We start from the raw sequence: 20,780 nt of genomic DNA, 5'->3' as shown, positions 1-20,780 counted from the left end.
AAAAAATTTATTAAAAGAAAGAAATGCAACAGGGTTCTGCCCTCAAAGCTCACTCATGCAGCCAGTTAAGCATCCAGCATAACTGATTACTTTTAAAGCTCTGTTTGTGATTATCTCACCTTGTAAGAACCACGAAAGGTGAAACAGTGTTCCTGTGTGTTAGGGCTTCTGTTGTAAATCATTATGGACATGCTGATGTTTAGGGTTCAGAAATGCTTTAAGACATGCCATGGAATGTACTGGTCAGCACAAGAAGTACAGAGAAGTGGATTGAGATCTGGTATGGGTCAGTATCGTACTCGCGTGTAAAAATAAATGGGTCAGTAAGAGATCGGCCATTCCCATCTGCTGTAATGGCCTTAGGGGACAAGGGCCAGTGGGATATGAAGGACCCAAGCTGGGAGAAGAGCTCTGAAGAGCACTGAGTCCCATGCAGGTGCTGCAGCAGTGATATCTTGCTTATTCAGATGATATCTTTTTTATTACTTTGTATTGGAGTATAATTGATTTACAATGTTGTATTAGTTTCTGCTGTACAGCAAAGTGAATCAGTTATACATGTATCCAGTCTTTTTTAGATTCTTTTCTCATATAGGTCATTACAGAGTATTGAGTAGAGTTCCCTGTGCTATACAGTAGGTCCTTGTTGTTTATCTGTTTTATATACAGCAGTGTGTATTTGTTAATCCCAATCTCCCAGTTTATCCCTCCCCCCCGCTTTCCCCCTTGGTAACCATAAGTCTGTTTTCTACATTCAGATGATATCTTAAGAGCCAATTTGGCCCTTCCCAAGCTTCCATAAGAACAAAAAAATTCACTAAAAGTGGAAGCCCAGGGACAGCCACGTCCTGGCTGGAGAAAGTCATCAACGTTATTACATCCTTCTCCCATCAAATATTTCCTAAGGAGAGATGTCCAGCATCGAGAACCTTCTAACTACAGGGTCAGGGTTACGAAATTAGAGTTGGGCCAGTGCTTTCACTTGCAATTTTTATCATTTCCTTTTGTTCATCTCCTCATAAATAGGCTTTTTGTTTTCCAAAAGCCTGGTGTCAAAGAACGCTTCATGGGATTCAGTCACTCGGTGTGTGAGAACTGAAATTGAACGTCTGTAGATTATTCGTGTGAGCCCACAGAAGTCCCCCTGGCCGCATTACGATTCGGAGAAATGCCACCATAGAGGTGTGCGATTGTGCTAGGTGATAGCTCTCACTGTCAGTTATTTAAAAAGAAAATCAGGTGTGATTTGAGCTACGAGTACAACAGGTAATTTAGAAAATTGTGATGAAAGCAAAACTCCTTTCTTCGTCTCTAATTCCCACAGCACAAAGGATTTGTTCTACTCACAGGCAGACGTGCAGAACACTCTACCTTTTAAAAGGAAGAGGATTAGAAAATAAGGTATAGCAGTTCGAGAGCTCAGGAATGCTGGCAGCAAGGCAAGTTGCATCTGCGTGGCCACATCCAATAGCAGATGCACAGAGAGCCGAGGACCCAGCGCTCCCCAGGGACCCAGTTCTGTTTCCCAGCCCCACCCTATCAGAGACCAAGGTTGAGAATCCAGAGCAGCAGGGGGAATAAATCTATGCTAGATGATCAGAAGGGAAGAAGCAGTATCAGGTTCTGAAATCCAGGATCAAAGCCAGACACGGGTAAGCTAAGAAGCAGGCTGTTCAGAGCCAGGAGTGAAATGAACCCGACTTAACAGTCCAGATTCAAGGTGTCAAGTCAGAGCTAGGATCTGGTTAGGAAATGTGATGCTTGGGCAGGAAGCAGGAGGTAAATGGGAGGTAGCATCTTTGCCTACCCTCAGCCACTCCGTATCCTTACTCCTTCTTGTCCAAGAGTAAAGGATGGCTCACCAGAAGTTTGAAAGGCAGCTAGAAATTCAGCTTCCCTGACACCCAAGCCTTCTCTTCCTGTCCCTAACTGCGATGAAAGCAGCTGCAGGATTTGTGGGCACCAGGCTGTTCTTCCTTTGCCGAAAGCTACAGCCATCAGAGGCTCTAGGCCCCAGTAGAGGAGCCCATAGGACAGCCAGACGGAAGCCTGAGCTTCCCCGCGGTCAACTTGACCTTTACTTTCTATTGTAGTATTTCTGCCCTCCGGGGAGGTCCGGTTCCTGAAAAATCTCCAAAAAGTAAAATGACACTTCATTTCTTTTTAGTTTATCCAAAGGGAAATAAAGAAAGAGGGAGAAGGGAGGGTAAGGGCAGAGACTGCCAGGGCAACCGTATGCCGATTTGAATGAGGAAGAAGAATGAAAGAAAATGTTGCGTGTGAAATAATGGGGCTCTAGAACATTCTATCCAAAACTGACTGTTAAACTCAACACTGAAGTGGGATTTAGCTTGACTCTTACCACCTCAATAGCTGTTCTTCTACGCCCCAAATATGCCCAAAGTTGGGGTAATAATACGCATGTAGATGTTGAAAGGATGAATAGAAGAATGAATGGACTGATCGATCCACTAAATATGGAAAGTTGTGTGACGTCGTTCAGAAGGATCATTGTAAAGTAGTGTGACAATTTAAAAGCTGACTTCTCTCAGCGTTATACTATGAAAAAAGTCGCAGACATACACGTCCACAAATAGGAAGGAACGCTCTTAAATACCCACACTTCTTAAAAGCTTCTGGCTTCCTTAAGTTTGTATTGAGAAACTCTACATGTCTCACAGTAATTTTCAAACATCACTGATTCCATGGGTGGACCCTCAGAGGGTGCTGGGGGGACAGATGTGATGACACATTGTAGATAGTGTATGGTGGGAGTGTGGTGCTCTTCAAGCTTGAATTTCTTAACATTTACAGAGCAGGTCATCTTACCACACTATCGGAATATTTTCCCAAGAGTAGGTGTGGTTTTCAATAGTTTTGCTAAGGAGTGGCATGTTACTCTTTCATGTTATTCTATTTCGAAAAATACAGTATTCTCAGCACTGTCTCCTGAAATATATATATGAAAATTCTGAAGTCAGGCTTGGTCTCAGAAAGATACTTCTGTGAGTTCACTTGTCCCAAATAACAAATAATTTTAGAAAAACGAAGTACGAGTTAAAGCATAAAGCATGACTGCAGGTATTATACAATCCAATACCTGGATTGAAAAAAATATGTGAAAAGATATACTTAGTTGTATAAAGAGCTCACTTAAAATTTCACCATGAATATTGGATGCACTTCTAACTTTAAAATGATAGCATCTTCTGCACAACTATATCAACAGTCCATATGACAAAAAAAAACCCCAAACAAACCCTTTTTAAACTATGAAATAATTCCTTCTACTGAGGACAGGATTACATTTTCTAGTAATGTTTAAATGGTTGGTTAAAATGTCAGAGCTCTTGTTCTCAGTGGAAAGTTTACTTTAGACTTGAAGTTGTCACCGTCTCCTTCGGCATCTTCCAGAACTCTCCCCATCTTTGTCCTGCTGTCTGGTCCCTCCCGCCCCGGTTGTTCTGGAACTCTCACCCCGTGTTGCACTTCTGCTCCAGCCCCCACCATGCTGAATCTCAGACCTCCATCTCAGATCTCAGATCCCAAGTTTTCCTGGCTGGGTGCCCTTCCCTCTCCCCCCATCTGTCCTCCAAGGTCCCGAAGCAAACCAGCCTCTTAGGGTCAGCTCGTGTCCCTAAGGGATCTTCTAGAATGCTTTCCGTGTGTCCCAATGGGCCCACTCACCACGGCATGATGCTTCGTAATATAATTTACTTCAGTGGTTTGACCTGCCTCCATAAAAAGGTTAAACTCCTAGAGGGAGAACCATGCCTTTTTCTTCCTTTAACTCCCAGCAGCTGTTCAGCATTTGATTTGGAGGCTAGAAAACCTGTGTTAAAATCCAAGCTCTGTCATTTCATTCATGACTTCCCTGACTAGCATTCATTGGACGCAAGGTATGTCCGGTCTATGCTCCGATGGGGGAGTAAAAGCTTAGTCAGGCGTGGCTACCGCTTTCAAGGCAATATGGACTGAACTGTGTCTCCCCCAAAACTCAGATATTGTAGCCCTAACATCCAGTATGGCTGTAATTGGAGATGGTGGCTCTAAGGAAGTAATTAAGGCTAAATGACGTCATTAAGTGCAGGGCCCTGATCCGATAGGGTAGTGTCCTTATAAGAAGAGACCCCAGAATTTACTCTTGTGCCCTCTCTCTCTGCACACCCACGAAGGAAAGGCTATGTGAGGTCCTCGCGAGAAGCTGACCATCTACAAGCCAGGAAAAGAGCTCGCACCAGAAACCTACCCTGCTGGCACCTTGCCCTTGGACTTCCAGCCTCCAGAATGATGAGAAGATAAATTTCAGTTGTTGACGCCACGTAGTCTATGGTATTTTGTGACAGTACCCCACGCAGACTAGTACGTAAAGAAATGAGGATTTAGGAGAAGAGGCAGATGAGCTGTGTTAGGCAGCTGGTTTGTTAGCAGGACGTGGATCAACTTCCATCAGATTGGTGGGAGCTTCCCACACAGCTACTTGTGACGGTGAAGGAAGCAAGAAACCCAGAAGCGGCCTTTCTGCCAGGCCTCACAGAGATAGCTGGGAACCAGCTGCTGCTCTGGGCCCAGAGGCTGGCAGCAGCTGGGGCACAGGTACAGGGAGCAATTGGGGCGATGAATGACATGGAAGTCTGAAGCTGCTTAAGAATGTGCTGGTCTAATAAATTGTACTGATATTTTTTTGGCTCCGTCTCCTAAAACAAAGGAAATAAAAGCAAAAATAAACAAATGGAACCTAATGAAACTTAAAAGCTTTTGCACAGCAAAGGAAACCATTGACAAAACCAAAAGACAACCTACTGAATGGGAGAAAATATTTGCAAATGATATGACCAGTAAGGGGTTAATATCCAACATACGTAAACAGCTCATACAACTCAACATAGAAAGACAAACAGCCCAGTTAAAATACAGACAGAAGAACTGAATAGACATTTTTCCAAAGAGAAAATGCAGATGGCTAACAGGCACATAAAAAGATGCTCAACGTCACTAATCATCAGGGAGATATAAATCAAACCACGATGAGATATCACCTCACATCTGTCAAAATGGGTATCATCAAAAAGAACACAAATAACAAATGTTGGCAAGGATGTAGAGAAAAAGAAACCCTGTACATTGTTGGTAGGAATGTAAATTGGTGCAGCCACTGTGGAAAACAGTGTGGAGGTTTCTCAAAAAACTAAAAATATAACTACCGTATGATCCAGCAATTCCACTCCTGGGTATATATAAAAAAAAAACCAAATAATTTGAAAAGATACATGTACCCCATAGCAGCATTATTTACAGTTGCCAAGGTATGGAAGCAACCTAATTGTCCATCAACAAATGAATGAATAAAGAAGATGTTTTATATATATATATATATATATATATATATATATATATATCTCCCAGCACTTGTTCAGCATTTGATTTGGAATACAGATATAGAGAACAAACTAGTGGTTACCAGTGGGGAGAGGGAAGGGGGGAGGGGAAAGATACGGGCAGGGGACTAAGAAGCACAAACTATTATGCATAAAATAAGCTACAAGGATATAATGTACAGCACAGGGAATACAGCCAATATTTTATAATAACTATAAATGGAGTATAACCTTTACAAATTGTGAATCACTATAATGTATGTCTGTAACTTATATAATATTGTATAGCAACAACACTTCAATAAAAAAGGAAAACAAGAATGTGCTAGTCTAGTTGGAGGATTTGGCAAGGAAACGGCATGGTCCTGATCGTTGAGAGGAAGGCCTAGGCTGCTCGGAGCTCCCTGGATTCTGTCCTGGGGGTGCACTAGCCTCCACATCCATCAGATCTCAGGGGTTTTCCTAGAACCCATGGCCTTCTGGGAGCCCCTGAAACCAAGGCCTGCTTTCCTAAGCTCTTAGATGCTTAAGGAGCAGACAGCAGAGCCACTTATCTAAACAGTAATCTCAGCCTGGGCTTTCTTAGCCCCCCCTCCCTTCTCAGCCACTTCTCCCCGGAAACTAAAAATGAAATTGAGAAGAGGATCATTAAATCACAGAATTCAGCTGAGGCAGGAGCTGAGGCCTCAGGCCTACATGGAATTGATGAGAATAACTGGTCCACAACAGGATCTCCACCTCTGGTCATCCCATCTTTTGGGCGTCGGGAGTTGACAGACGGTATTCACTGGAGTGCACTTCACTGCCTTGATATGACTAAGCTTTTCTCATAGCCTCTGTTTTGTCTTGTTTCATTTTTGTTCTTATGTCTCCCTCCTCTGTTAAATAAAAAGCCATCTGCCTATATCTCCAGTTCAAATTCCCAAAAGAGAGAATCCAATTTGGTCTTCAGACCCTTTTGGGGAGGATGCTTTCATGCAGGGCCATTTGATGGTCCTGCTGGCCCCAGGCAGGCTGCCTTGTCTCCCTGCAGTGACCTGCTAGCAGGGCCCTCTCCCTCAAAGCGAGTGGCGAGAATCTGGGCATACAGAGGCAAGCCTGGCCTGCCTGTATTGATGGAATGCTCTCAGCTGCAAGTAAGACAATATCCAAATACAAGGAGCCCAAACACTAGGGAGTTATTTTTCTCTCCTAACAAGAGGCATGCAGGTGGTGGTCCTAGAGCTCAGAGGCTCTGTGACCCCCCTGAGGATCAAGCTCTTCACATCTTTCCCTCTGCCAAGCGGCTGGGCAGTAGTTGCAGCTGCTCAATTCCCCTGATGGCCCCCAGGAGGAGTCTTTATGTCTCATGGACAAAACGGGGTCATAGCAGCACCTTGAGCGGCAAGAGAAGCCACCAAAGTGAGTAGCTGGCATTTGCAGTGTCTACAGGGGCAGGTGGATTCTGATGACAGAATAGGGTAACACATCGTGTAGACAAGTGTCTTCTCTAACAAGAAAACAGGAACTTGCCACGCAGAGCTGTAAGTGCTGTAAGAATTTGCTAAGACACTATTTTGGATAAGTTACATAACCTCGTTGAGGCTCAGATGCCTAAATGGAAAATGAGAATAATGCCTACATCACAGAGCTGTTGTAGAGATCAGTAGGAAATAATACAGTACAAAGTCTCTGCTTCAATACCTGACACCACAAATACACAATAAATACTTGTTGACCAAATAAAACAGCGTTCACCTGGAACATGATCCTCTTGGGTATTTTTGGATATTTGTTTTAAAAAAATCAACTTGACATGCAAAATAAAAGTAAACATAAACAAATCCAAAGGCTGGCCTGGTAGGAATTACTTTAAAATGAAATCATGCTTCATCGTATTTACAAGAAAGCTCTGTAACTACACTTAAGTGTCTAACACATTTCCCCTAGATCATGGGAGTATCCATTGTCACCCTCCCTCAGGCGTGGAGCCTCTGAATCACGTCCTGCTCCTTCCTGCAACTGGCTCGTTGCTGAAGTGTTGGGGGGTTTTGGTTGTTGTTTCTTAATTCATGTGTGTTTGGCTGGTTTTTTTCCTCCACTGTAGAGTCTCTGGGACAGTCTGTGATCATTTCTCATCTGAAATAAGTCATATTAACTGGCAGTTTTGCCTCTAGACTCTGTTCCTCACAAGGCATTCAAAACACTAGTGAAATCCATTTCTCCCGCCTGCATCTTTGACAACATAATCGGTGGATGCTTCTGCAGTGGATTCAATTTACTCACATTTGATTTCAGGAGTCTTTATCAAAGTAGCCTAATTATATCACCTCCCTGCTTCACTCACGGGTTCTTTCCCTGCCAGTTATGCAAAAGACATTTGGTTTTCTTCTCACTGCTCCAATTGGTCATCAAAGGATCCTGCTCTCTCTACCCAACATCCAAGAATTCTTTTTATGCAAAATTCATCTCCAAACCCACAACCTCCAGGAAACTCATACCAGCAATGATGTGAAGTCATATCTGTCCCACTAAACAGGACCATTTGAACATTTGGTCTTTAACAGGGCAGAAAAACCAATGGACAGTGAGAAATCATTAGTTTTTTTCACTGGAATTGTAAGTGCTGCCATGCTCTGTGGGAGGCCTGGCCTCATGGTAATTCTATACATCTATGTAGTGCTTGAAAATCTCTGAAATACTTTCTCTTGCACAACTTCCTACTATTTCACTTAATGTAATGCCCTCCAAGTCTATCCATGTTGCTGCAAATGGCAAATTTTAGTTCCTTTTTATGGCTGAGTAGTATTCTGTTGTAGATATAATTTATACCACATCTTCTTTATCCATTCATCTGTTGATGGATACTTAGGTTGCTTCCATAGTGTGGCAATTGTAACTAATGTTACTATGAACATTGGGGTGCATGTATCTTTTCAAATTAGTGTTTTTTTTAATTGAAGTCATTGATTTACAATATTATATTAGTTTCAGGTGTACAACATAGTGATTCAATTTTTTATAGATTATACTCCATTTAAAGTTATTACAAAATAATAGCTCTATTCCCTGTGCTGTACAATATATCCTTGTAGCTTATTTATTTTATACATAGTAGCTTGTATCTCTCAATCCCCTACACCTTTCTCACCCTTTCCCCCCACCTCCTCCCCACTGGTATCCACTAGTTTGTTCTCTGTATCTGTGAGTCTGTTTCTGTTCTTCTGTAAGTTAGGCTATGAGGATTCAACAACTCCAGTATCACGCATTGGCTTCTAGCAAGTGTCGAATTGGTTTCCTCAGTTGATGGTCACACGATGTACTGCCGGTAGGCAAGATTCTGGTTACACTAAAGGGGGGAAATTGAGGCCAGTGAGGATGAGAGAACGTGGTTGGATCTGCACCAACCCATTTCCACCGCAGAGCAAATGACTGAAGTGCCCGTCCTGAGTGGACAAGAAGGAAAACACTAAGAAATCTCTGTGGGTAAATGGTTGTGTCTAATGAAAAAGTATGACTTAAATCACTTTTTACACATTTCTGTAAAAACATTCTCCAATTCAGAAGTTTTACAAATTAAACCAGGCTGTAACCCTCAACACATTTTAACACTGAGGTTTACGCTATGCAAATCTTGTGAATATGTATCTTCCTTGGCCATAAACAGGAATAGGAAGGTACAGGGATCTGAATCTATCTACAGTTTCTTCTTAAAAGGATGGTACCATTTTTGCTCGGAGACACTATTTACAAATAAATAAAATGATACATAGGTGGGGTTTTTTTGGCTTTGTTTTTGTCTTTATAAAATAAAATGGGTGTGGGACTTCCATGGCAGTCCAGTGGTTAGGACTCCATGCTTCCACTGCAGGCGGCCCGGGTTCAATTCGTGGTAGGGGAATTAAGATCCTGCATGCCACGCTGTGCAGCCAAAAAGAAACAAAAAAAACCCCCAAAAAACCATGCTTTCAAATCTCCCTTTCCCCACCCTTAGTGATATCTTGGGCAGATCCCAGAGCTTTCAGTGATGGCAGGTATTAAGAAGTTCACTCCAGTCACATTCTGTTTGAATCTTTTATCTTTTTTCTGTCCAATGCCAAGTCCACCCCACCCTTGGTTCTGGCATTTCCCCGTGGTTCACAGGATCTCTCCACATGCCGGGCTGTGGGGCCTCCAGAGCCCAGGTGGTAGGGAAGAGGGATTAGAGAAAAATGGTGTAACCTGTTTTACCTAATTGGGGCAGCTATAATCTCTTGGTTATCAACACCCACTGGGTGGCCAGTATCCAATCTTCATGTGTGTTCCCAAACTTCCGAGGAAATATAGCTGGCTTTCCCAGGAACTTTCTCACCAAGCTCTGACACAGGAGTGCCAGTGTGAGCCTGTGAGTGTCTGCATCTTAGCAAGCTTGGGCGAGATGTACATCTTCCTTTCTGGCAGATCCACTGAGTGTGCAAGGGAGGCTCCCGGGGAGACTTGGCTTCAGGGGCTGATGTACCAGTGATGGTATTAGATTGTATAAAGACGAAAGGTCCTAGCAATGAGAAAGCATTTTTTCCTCTTTTACTGTTCAAATAGATTCCCTTCCTCTTCTTCCCTCACATATTTTACTTTTGAAAAAGTGGGAACAAGAATCCTGTGCTCACATATGATTCCTGGAAGAAATCTCTGTCCTTAGAGGAAACAAGTTAAACTGTGTCTCTACTTCCCATCTTTAAGTTTTCCTGAAAATCCGTGGTAGGGATTTTACCAGGGATTTTTTCCATGGTAAGAAATTTTGCCTGAATGCCTCTGCAAGTAAACCATCAAAAGGGGATGGGTTTGCATATAGGGAGAAATGAGGTGGAAGAGGCATTCATTCATTCGTTCATTCTGGGCCAGGCACTGTTGGGTAATAGGGCTACTGAGACCAGTAAACGGAGCAGGACTCTTCAGAGCTGACAGTCACATGATGGGATGGTTGCAGGCATAGAAGAAGATTAATTACTGCATTGGTAACAGAGGCATGAGCAGACGGCCTTGGGAGCAGAGGACACTGGGCAACTCTCTGGCGTCTGGGAAGCTTGACAGGGAAGCAACATTTGACCTGTCATCAGTGATGGATGAGACGAGGGGGAAGAGACAAGTGAAATCTAAGTAAAGACCTGGTGCGTTTAGAGACTGGATGGAGTATCCTAGTGGAAACAGTATGCTGGTCATGGGGAGGCTTGAGGAGTGTGAGACCAGAGGCAAGGTGAGGTTAGTTTGTGCGTGGCCTTGAATGCTCACCTAAGGAGCTTTGACTCAGTGCAGAAAGCAATTGGGACTTGCAGAAGTTCTAAGTCAGGGGACTGATCAGATTGCTATAGAAGGATCATTTGAGTAGCACTGTTGAAAAGGATCTAAAGGGAGGTAGAGGCTGGAGGCAGGGAGTCCTCTCATCTGGGAGGCCCTTGTGGCCTTTGGGTTGCTGGCAGCTGATTCCCTACGCCTTTCTTTGCTTCCCTGTACCCCACTAGCGTCCCTTTCTTGATCTGCCCCTCCCCCTTCCACTCCCTTACCTACTCTCCCTACTTCCTTTACTCTTTTCCTTTCTCCTCCACCCTTTCTTCCTGAGAGGACTGGGAAACCCTAATCCTGGACAGGCTAGAATAGATCCTTTTGCCTCCTTTCGTACTTAATACTTCAAGTAAAACTTTCTGATGAGAATGTGCTTCTGGAATAGACAGTTTTTATTCATGAAAGAACTGATAAACTTTGGCACTACACCATCCAGTGATGTGTTGGTGAACAAAGCCTGGCTATATTCACAGGTGGCAACAGGGTGTGGTCGTGAAATGACCTTGTTTACAGACTTAAGGCACCTTCTAGCTCATGCTATGGCATCATCTCTACATCCTCTGGCAGTTTCCTTGGCGTCCCCCTCACACTCTGCTTTGTCCTACGGGGTGCAAGATGGTCGCACCAACAGTGAAGCTGCATAATGCAGCTGGCCTGCTGGTACCACCCTGCTAGTTTGGACAAGTAGGAAAACTTTTCAGCAGGATCATAAGCAATGGGAGGTGAAAATTGCGCTCACACTGACCCTAAGAAGTGCTTGTCAAACACACAATTGCAAAAGGTACAGCGTAGTCATAGTTTCCTCCACAATTAGAAATGGAGTCACTTTTTTTTTTTTTTTAATTACAATCAAGTCAACCTGAGTGTGAAGCAGACCGCCTATCAGGAAGAGTTAACACAATGCAAAAGTAATGGGCATTGTTTTTGTGAGTACAGAGCGGCACGTGCAAACTTTCGACTTGGCAGGAGTCTTTTTCAGACGTACCCTGATACATAGACAGTTATCAAGTTGATAATAAAGGATGTGTCAGTCTTTAAGATTTTCTTTTGGTCTTTGCTTTTCTGTAGTATATCATTTAGTTATTGCTTCATTAAACAAAGCAAAAACAAAAAACACTCCACAACTTAATGGCTTTAAACAATGACCATGGATTATTTCTCACACATCTTGTGGGTCAGCTGGGCAGTTATGCTAAACTCAGTGGGGCTCGCTCACGTGTCCGTGGTCAGTTGGCAGACTGACCAAGAACTGGAGAGCCCAGGAGGTCTGGGCTCACTCCAGGTCCAGCCCACAGGCTAACCTAGGCTTGTGCCTGTGGAGGGGAAGCATTCCGCTGGGTAGAGTAGAGCGTGCAAGCCTCCCTTTGGCCAGAGTTCATTAGTTCTCATATTAACAAATATGATGTATCCTAGATACACACCCTGTATCATCAGAATTTCTTTTTGCTGGAAGTAAAGGGATAGAGGAAGCAAAAGGGTATACTCTATGTGCCAAAACTGCCACACCATCACTTCTGCCAAATTTTGTTGGTCATCCCAGAATCAAGTGGTGGGGACGTTGGTTCCATCTCTTGATGGGAGGAGCTGCCAACGACAGGAGTAGAGATTTGAGGCCATAGTTTTGCAATGAATCTATCAATCTACCTTCTGGACAGTTATTCACATCCTTCTTACATCACATCCATCTTATGTTCACATTTTCCTCTCGCCCACAAGACTCCCCAACATCTCACCCAAATCACAGCATCAGCCTCAAAGTTTAGGATCTTATGATTTACAATAATACAATGTTATTCATACAACAGAATGTTATTCATACAACAGAATATTATTCAGTCTTAGAAAGGAAGAAAATTCTGATGCATGGTACAACACAGATGAACCTTGAGGACATTTTGCTAAGGGAAATAAGCTAGTCACAAAAAGACTGTATGATTCCACTTACACAAGGTACCTAGAGGAGTCAAATTCAGAGGGATAGAAAGTAGTCAGATCCATAGGTGGTTGCCAGGGGCTGGAGAGAGGGGTAAATGGGGAGTTGTTTAACGGTTATAGTTGCAGTTTTGCAAGATGAAAAAGCTCTGGAGGTGGGCTTGCACAACAATGTGAATGTACTTAACACTACTGAACTGTACACTTAGAAATGGTTAAGATGGTAAATTTTATGGTACGTGTAATTTAGCACAATTTTTTTAAAAGCAAAAAGTTACCATAGTTTAAATAAAACAAGACTAATTATACAACTATGATCTTACATCTATAATAAGAGATGAGTCAAGTAGGATAGGAAATTTCCAAGAGCTTCTTTTAACACACTAGTAATCACTGTACAGTACTCTCTTCCCCCAAATAAATGTTGGATCTGAGATTCTAGAAGATACCACCTGCTTCCAGTCCTCCAAACTCTGGGATTAAACCAGAGGAAGAAGCAAAATTTTTTAGAAACATAGTGAGTTTCTATGCATAACAATAGGATTTAAGAATTTTCCAGGGTTGTCGGCAAACTCTGTCCTCCTTCAAATGATTAATGATGACACACGTTTGTATTATGTAATACCTCCATCCAGTACCAAAGAGTCATCTGGGCCAACTTCTTTGCATTCTGGGGAACAGATGTTCCCTATTTATCATTGCTTTCCAGTGTTTAACTGGTTTTTGTTTTGTTTTGTTTCGTTTGCGGTACGCGGGCCTCTCACTGTTGTGGCCTCTCCCGCTGCGGAGCACAGGCTTCGGACGCGCAGGCTCAGCGGCCATGGTTCACGGGCCCAGCCGCTCCGCGGCATGTGGGATCCTCCCGGACCGGGGCATGAACCCGTGTCCCCTGCATCGGCAGGTGGACTCTCAACCACTGCGCCACCAGGGAAGCCCTTAACTGGTTTTTGATACCCTCATTTTAATATTTCTCCAGGATTATTTGTTTTCTTATTCTTTTTGAGAGGTTCTCAGTCAAAATTTCTTGAGAATTCATATAAATAATACGTGTCTGCTGACTCGGCTTTGTATTTTTAAAACATTTTAGAGAACCCTTCCAATAGGCTATAGCAACTGATGGGATGGATTTGCAGCGTCCTGCTGACTACCCAACCAGGTTACCGTTAGCCAACTCTTCCCGTTCACAGGGATGAGCAGCGGGAAATTCACTGATCTATATTTGCCTAAAGTTTGAAGCTAGAGGGCCACATGTGACTTTCTGCCTCAGAAATCATTGCAATTGTGAAAGAAAGCATTGTATTTCCTTCGTGGTTTGGCCCCATTTTGCACTTCTTACAGAACCTTTGCTGGCTCATCCTCAGTCAGTCATAAAAGTCTGGTGAACTTTGAAATAGCTCTGCAATTTTTGTCTCTAGATACTTCTATCTTACCGTATTTTAAGGGCACGGTCTGGCTTGTGGGGAAAAAAAGGAGCCCCAAAATGCTCCCAATGTCTTTTGCAAAAAAAAGGACCCGCACCAAAAATTTCAGGTGGCTTTTAAAAGCCTCTTTTTTCCTCTCTGAGCATTTCTGATAACTATCTTTCCACTGCCTTTGTAAAGCCATGTAGGCTTCCCATGACCCAGTGGGACCTTGAACTCTGCTCATGGAAGGAGAACAAAGGAAGGGACCGGGGTGTACAGACTGCAACAGCAAATAAGAGTTTGGACTTCACCCGCGTTTTATTTGGCAATCCGCGGGGTGCCTCCTTCCCCTCCTGCGTTCACGGGGAGAGAAACGGGACCATCTGAGCCTAGAAGGCCACCCACTTTTGCTCGGAGGTCTAGGTCATAACCTTCACTTGAGGACGCCAGAGTGGCCTCACTCACTGACACTGTCCAAGGCCCCAGCATCATGGACAAGTCCCATTTCCCCAAAGATGGTTGTGGTCTAAGCCGTCCAGCAAAAACAGGGGCAGTTCTACATTTTTCTCTGTCAAGAGTTTTAGGGCTGCGAGTCTCGTTGGAACGGAGAGGCGGGAAGGCTGGAAGCACTCTGTTTTGACTCTGGCTTTGACTTTACAGTATACTGGAAAGACAGAGACATATGAAATGGAACTTTTACAAAGCGTACGTGGTTGGGGATGAGGTGAAGGGCGGGGGTGAGGGTTCTGGAAATCAGTGGTCTTGGCACGCCTACCCCTGACTAAGAATTTCCTGCAAAGAGTTAAAAGTCTTCCTACTACGAAGAGATGTAAAATCGCGTTGCCTGTGCTCCCAAAACGAAGACTCAGGATTCGGGGTCTTCAGGTTGCGCCATTCAGAGGCGAGCGCAGGGTTCAGGCACCGGCCGGGATCCAGGACCACGCTCCTGGGCGCAGCGGGTCGCGACCACCTCTACTACCCTCCGCCCTGCCCGCTCCCTACCCCGGGCTGCGGGGGCGCAAGGACCGCCCGCCACCCAACCCGGACCGCAGGGGGCGGGCCCGGGGGCGGGGCGGAGCCATGCGAGGAGGGGCGGGGCGAGGAGGGGCTGGCACGCCTGCGGCTCCGGCTCTGAGGAGACGGCGGGCGGCGCTAGAGGGAGCTGCTCGCTGCGCCGCCTCCGCCGCGCCGGCCCTCAGCGCCAGCTGCCCGGAGCGCCGCCCCAGCCCGCGCCGCCGCGATGGCGGAGGACAGCGAGTCCGCGGCCAGCCAGCAGAGCCTGGAGCTGGACGACCAGGACACGTGCGGGATCGACGGGGACAATGAGGAGGAGACGGAGCACGCCAAGGGGTAGGTGCGCCCGGGGCTCCTCGCGGGCGCCGGCACCGGGGCGCGGCGGCCGCACCGCTGAGCGGCGGGCGGCCCCCCGCGTGGCTTTCGCGGGGCTCACGGGCGGCGGGAGGTCCGGGGGGCGCGTCTGGCTCGCGGAGCCGCGCGGCGGAGGCGAGGCCCCGGGTGGGCGGGGAGGCGCGGGGACCCGCCACGCCGCTGTCACCTGCCGCGCGGCCCGCCGGCCCTCGCGCGTTCCCATCCCGGCAGGCGTGAGACTCGGTGACACCGAGGGGGGCGCGGCGCCCTTCCCTTTGTGGCGGCCTGGCCGGTGGGAAGTGGTCCTCCTCTCTCCGCTCCTTGTCATCCTCTCCTGAAGTCCTCCCACCCCTCCCCCAGCCGCCACCACCACCGGGAGAAAAGAGTCGCTGATGGCGGGGAGCGGCTTGAGATTCGCCCCTGCCCGTTTCGGCGCCGCTGGCGGGGAGCTGCGGAAAGTTGTGCCTCCCTGGCCGCCCCGCCCCGCGCCGGGCCGGGCCGGGGGCGCCGGGGGTCCCGGCCAGGCTCCTGGGGACGCGCAGGTTCGCCGCCGCCGAGCGGGTCCAATCTCTAGAAGTGGGTCAGCATCTCTAGAAGCGGGTCCGACCTTGATTTCAGCTCAGTCTTGGGGAGCAGCTCCCACCGACCGGACCCGATCCTGCTTGCTGGTTGATGTCCAGAGCCATGCGTTTTAACACCTGATCAGGTTTCTTCCTCCTTTAACTGGCTCATTTTCTCCCTCGCAGACTTGATTTGCTCTCCGGCTGGAGAAAAGATTGCTTCCGGTGGGGGGGGGAGGGTATTGAAGTTCTGTTTTTGTAGGTAGAGGAGGTCATTTTAAATGCTGCCTGGGGTTTACGTTACCCTTTTACCCAGTTGAATGCGAACTATGAGCTGGCACCGAGCACTCATCCCCTTAGAAGTGAGATTTTACAAACCATGGTGACCGGGGAAGAAGTGGGTCAGCTTAAAAACATGATAGGGAGGCCGTAGTCACAGATGGCTTATTTATTCAGTTCATGGAGAGGATTCTTTAAATGATTGATGATTTAAAGTGTAAAGTATTTGCATTCTGTTTAACGTCTGCTTGAAGATTTGTTTAAGAAAGGAACTTTGAGCTTTAATGTGTTATAAAATATTAAAAGATCAAGAAAAAGAAAAGCTGACTAAATGTATCTTTCATTGGCATGAATATTTTTCAGTGGCAGCTGCAAGTACAGAATGTTATCAGTCTGGTCTAGAATGCTTTTTTTTTTAAGAGAGGAAAGGAAATTCTGCAGACATCTGAGCTCGACTTCTGTTTGTGCAGTGATAGAAATTTGTCTGTGATAGATAGCTAAATATAGATATGTTATTGAAACAGTGGCCCTGGTGCCAGCAGTGGGCCCAGATGCAAATATGTTGCATTACCCAAAAAACTTTTTAGCTCCTGTCTTTCTGGCAAAGGCCCTGGACGTCTGCCTTCTCCACTGTAATGTCTATTTGTTGTTCTTCATCCTTCGGAAGGTTTGATTATGTACTTCTTTGCTTATACAGTCAAGAATGTCCATGGTACAGAGAATTACTCATCTGTGTACCCATTGATCAGGACCTGCCCCCGGGAACCTTGCAGGAGGCTGTGCGAAGTTCCCAGATTAGCACCCAGAAGCATCTCCATGCCTTCTTCAGACATTTTCAGTTTTGTACACGGGCACGTTAATTATATGTTAGCACAGTTACTCAAAATTAGAGCTGCTCAGTGGACTGAAAGGTTTTCACCAAGAACAGATAACATGATTTCAGGTTCTAGAAGGAAGAAATGGTTGTAATGGGTTTAGTGTAGTCTATTAAAATGTAAGGAGATTAGTGAAAATCCAAGTTGCTGTGCTAGTTGAACTGCTTTTCTGGATTTGAATTCAGATGCTGTGGCCAAATTTGGGGGAGTAATTGTGTTTTATTTGGCTCGGGTAGTGATGATATGGCTCAGTGGAAACCTAGATTTTTTTCTTAAGTAGCTCAAGTTTGTAAATGTTAAAATTTGAAAGACTCCTCTTTTTGACACCTGGCCTCTTCATTCCACCAGTTTAATCAGGTGACAAATAATGAGACTTTGGAGGAATGGATATGTACACACTTTACCTTTTAAAGGTGAGTTATCACTTTGAGGCCACTAGGTATGGGTCAGTGCACAAAGCAGTCATTTACTAAATAGTACCCTTGTGGCCTATAAGAATTAATTCACCCACGCTATTGAGTATAATGTATTTACTGGCTGTCTTAGACATATTAAAACTGGAGCCTCAGGGAAAAGGAAATTACCAAATTAGACTCTTTTGTCCGCACAATGTAAATACTACTGTGTATGCTTTACTTACATTTTTGTAGAATTTTATTTTATGAATTAAAACAGGTATTTCATTTTGTGGATAATGCCAGAAGTCCATAAATGAAATATGACTTTTGTTCAGTTAAAAGCAATGGCTGACATATTATAAAATACTTGCATCTCACTATCTCTGTATCTTATTTTTTGTGGAAAATGTGCTCTTCGTTTAACTTTTTGGTCCACCCAAGTATGAAAGTGGCACACCACTACCCAGATTTCATGAATTCCAAAAATCATGGGGGAGGGCAGGGATTGTCCATTTTAATTAGCAAGACTGAATTCAAAAAAGTGTAGCTTTATTATCTTCAAACAATATGCAGCAATTAGAAGTAGACCAACAGAGGATTACCGAGAAACATGCTTTAAATATTGCTTGAGCACATGATTTACAGTTAGGGGAAGTGTGTCTTTGTAAAGCGTTTGAGGGAACTTGAAAACTTGAAAGCACATTAAAAGTTCTGAGGTAGGACTGGCGGTCCAGTGGTTAGAATTCTGCACTTCTACTGCAGGAGACACGGGTTCGATCCCTAGTCAGGAAACTAAGGTCCTGACTGCTGCGCAGCGTGCCCCCCCACCCCAAAATGTTCTAAGGTAATCTGTCTACATAGGTAAGAATTACCTTCACCTGTCTTCTTCTCCTTGCCCCGTTGATCTGCGTCTTCTCCGTTTGTAAAATAGAGTGGGTCCTGGTCTTTATCTCTTAGCCTGCCTACCCCGCGTTAAGCATAGTTACTGCCACGTGCCGGAAACGGGAGCACACAGTTGGCCCTACATGAAATTAGCATTCAAGTTGGCAGATCTCTCTCCTTGCTTTACCAACACTGGCTTGCAGAATGCATAGTTCCTGGATGAACTGATGTGTTTCATCTCCTTTTCACGCAGAGAGCCTTGCCCTCATTATTCACTGAGGTGAATAGAGACAGCTACCAAGAGTATTAACATAGGGAATAAAATAAGCATATATGAAGGTGCCTATGTTGGCAGATAAATGACCAAATTATTCCCTGGGGTAGATCTGAAATAGTTTTGGTATTTGAGGGATATTCCCAGACATTTTAAATAAGTTATTTTTCTTAGAAAAATTAAAGATCTGGTATTTGGGAAAGATTAAAATTAAAACTTTGGAATTCTTTGAACAGAGACCCTAACCTCTCTTTTCTTACCCCCAATTTAAAGAGGAAAAATGGAAGTTATTGTGTGTGCACTGTGTTGTTCTGATTTTATCTGTTGTTGAGATGGGCAGTGGGAACTTCTCCTTAGTCAACTGTAGAGTCGGTGGGAAGATGCAAAAAATTACTGTAACTCTCCAGAGATTTTTCTTGTCCTGGAAAACTTAAGGGCTAATTCAGAGCTGCTTCTCTGAAATGTGATCTGTTATCAATAGTATAAAAATCTAAATGGAAGGGTGAGCTAACAGCCTTTGCCCAAGCAACCTCCCAATTTAGGGAATGACATTTAAAAGTATTAAATGTCGGTTCAGGCTTAACATCTGAAAGGGTGACATCACCCTGAGGCCCAGAACAAACTTCTTGCAGAGCTTGGCTAAACTCTAGAAAGTCTCCAAGTATAGGCCACCTACTGTGCCATCTTGAAATTGTTTATTAACCTGAGTGTACACAGTAGATATTTACGAGTTCGAGTTAGTTACTGGGTTAACCCTGGGGTTGGAACCAGGTTCTGTACCAAGTTCAAGAAAGAGGTTGGTTGGTTGGTTTGCAGTTACTCCCATTGAAAATATGTAAATGACTTTTACTCATTGTCCTGTAAAATATGCTTATTAAAAATGCAAACAGGGCTTCCCTGGTGGCTCAGTGGTTGAGAGTCCGCCTGCAGATGCAGGGGACGCGGGTTCGTGCCCCGGTCTGGGAAGATCCCACATGCCGCGGAGCGGCTGGGCCCGTGAGCCATGGCCGCTGAGCCTGCGCGTCCGGAGCCTGTGCTCCGCAACGGGAGAGGCCACAACAGTGAGAGGCCCACATACTGAAAAAAAAAAAAAAAAAAATGCAAACAGTAAAGTATATGGAGAGTAAAAGCCCCCATCATCTCATTTCTAAGAGCTACCACGATTGACAGTGTAATCAAGTCAGACTTATTTATATTCATATACATATATATACACCTACACACATATTTACATAAATAAGGTCGTACTTTATACACAGACGCTTTTGTTATCTATTACTTTCCACTGGCAATTTGCATTTATATGTATCTGTTTATATGTATATATAAATGTATATTTAGCATAAATAGGATCATACTTTACATAGACTCATATTACGTTGTATTTTGCACTGACTGTGAGTGTTGTCTGCTAGACCTTTCTGCGGTGATGGAAATGTCCAATACAGAGGTCAATGGCCACTTGTGACCAGTGTGACTTAGGAGACGACTTTTAAATTTTATTCATTTTTAATTCATTTAAATTTAATAGCCCCATGTGGGTCATGGCCATTGTGTTGGACAGCTCAGATCATATCCTGCCTTTGAATTTTTTAAGCCTTCTCGGTACTCAAAATATTTCCTTATTCTTTTCTTCTGTTTTGCAGAATATGTCAAGTTTCCATTCTTCCTTTTTTTTTTTTCTCCTTCTAGTGGTTTAGGAGCTCTATATCCTATTTTTCTTCTTTTAGGAATTATCATTAAAGTTCAAGCAAGCTTGCTTTTTTTCTGTATTTCTCTATCAATGTCAAAAATTAACCAATGTCCAAAATATTCTGTGTACTACCAAACAAGACAAACCATGTAGGATGTTTGGATTTCTCCTTCCTTTACATGTCCTAGATTTTGTTGAAATAATCTGAAATTTCAATTCCGTGTGCCTTCTTTTACTTTTGCCCTTATGTCATATTAAAGCTTTTTCTTAACTATTAACATTACAGTCACATCCATAGTATCAAAAACTTAAACTTTCCTGACTGCATTACTGTTTTCATTGCTTACCACTATTTCTTATAAACTACACCCCCTCCTTTTCTTCTTTGATTATTTTCTCCCTTAATTTTTTTATTAGAGTAGGTGGATGATATATTTTCT

At 44.3% G+C, this 20,780-nt stretch overlaps 1 protein-coding gene across 3 annotated transcripts in view; it reads left to right on the top strand.

Moving 5' to 3' along the window:
- Positions 1–20,780, top strand: part of NMT2 (N-myristoyltransferase 2) — an 80,583-nt gene that overhangs the window by 8,890 nt on the left and 50,913 nt on the right. The window contains exon 1 of one of the 3 annotated variants that reach the window (XM_067704003.1): positions 15,186–15,361. The exons of 1 other annotated variant lie outside the window; for it this stretch is intronic. In XM_067704003.1, the coding sequence (XP_067560104.1) occupies positions 15,252–15,361 (110 nt within the window). In that variant the 5' untranslated portion in view covers positions 15,186–15,251. Of the gene's footprint in view, positions 1–15,185; positions 15,362–20,780 lie in introns of those variants that run through there. One more of the 3 variants, XM_067703994.1, reaches the window with a different exon arrangement.

This window comes from Pseudorca crassidens, chromosome 1 (genome assembly GCF_039906515.1).
Source record: "Pseudorca crassidens isolate mPseCra1 chromosome 1, mPseCra1.hap1, whole genome shotgun sequence".
Lineage (NCBI taxonomy): Eukaryota > Metazoa > Chordata > Mammalia > Artiodactyla > Delphinidae > Pseudorca > Pseudorca crassidens.
Note: the sequence above shows the minus strand (reverse complement) of the source record. Positions and strands in the feature narration are given on the sequence as shown.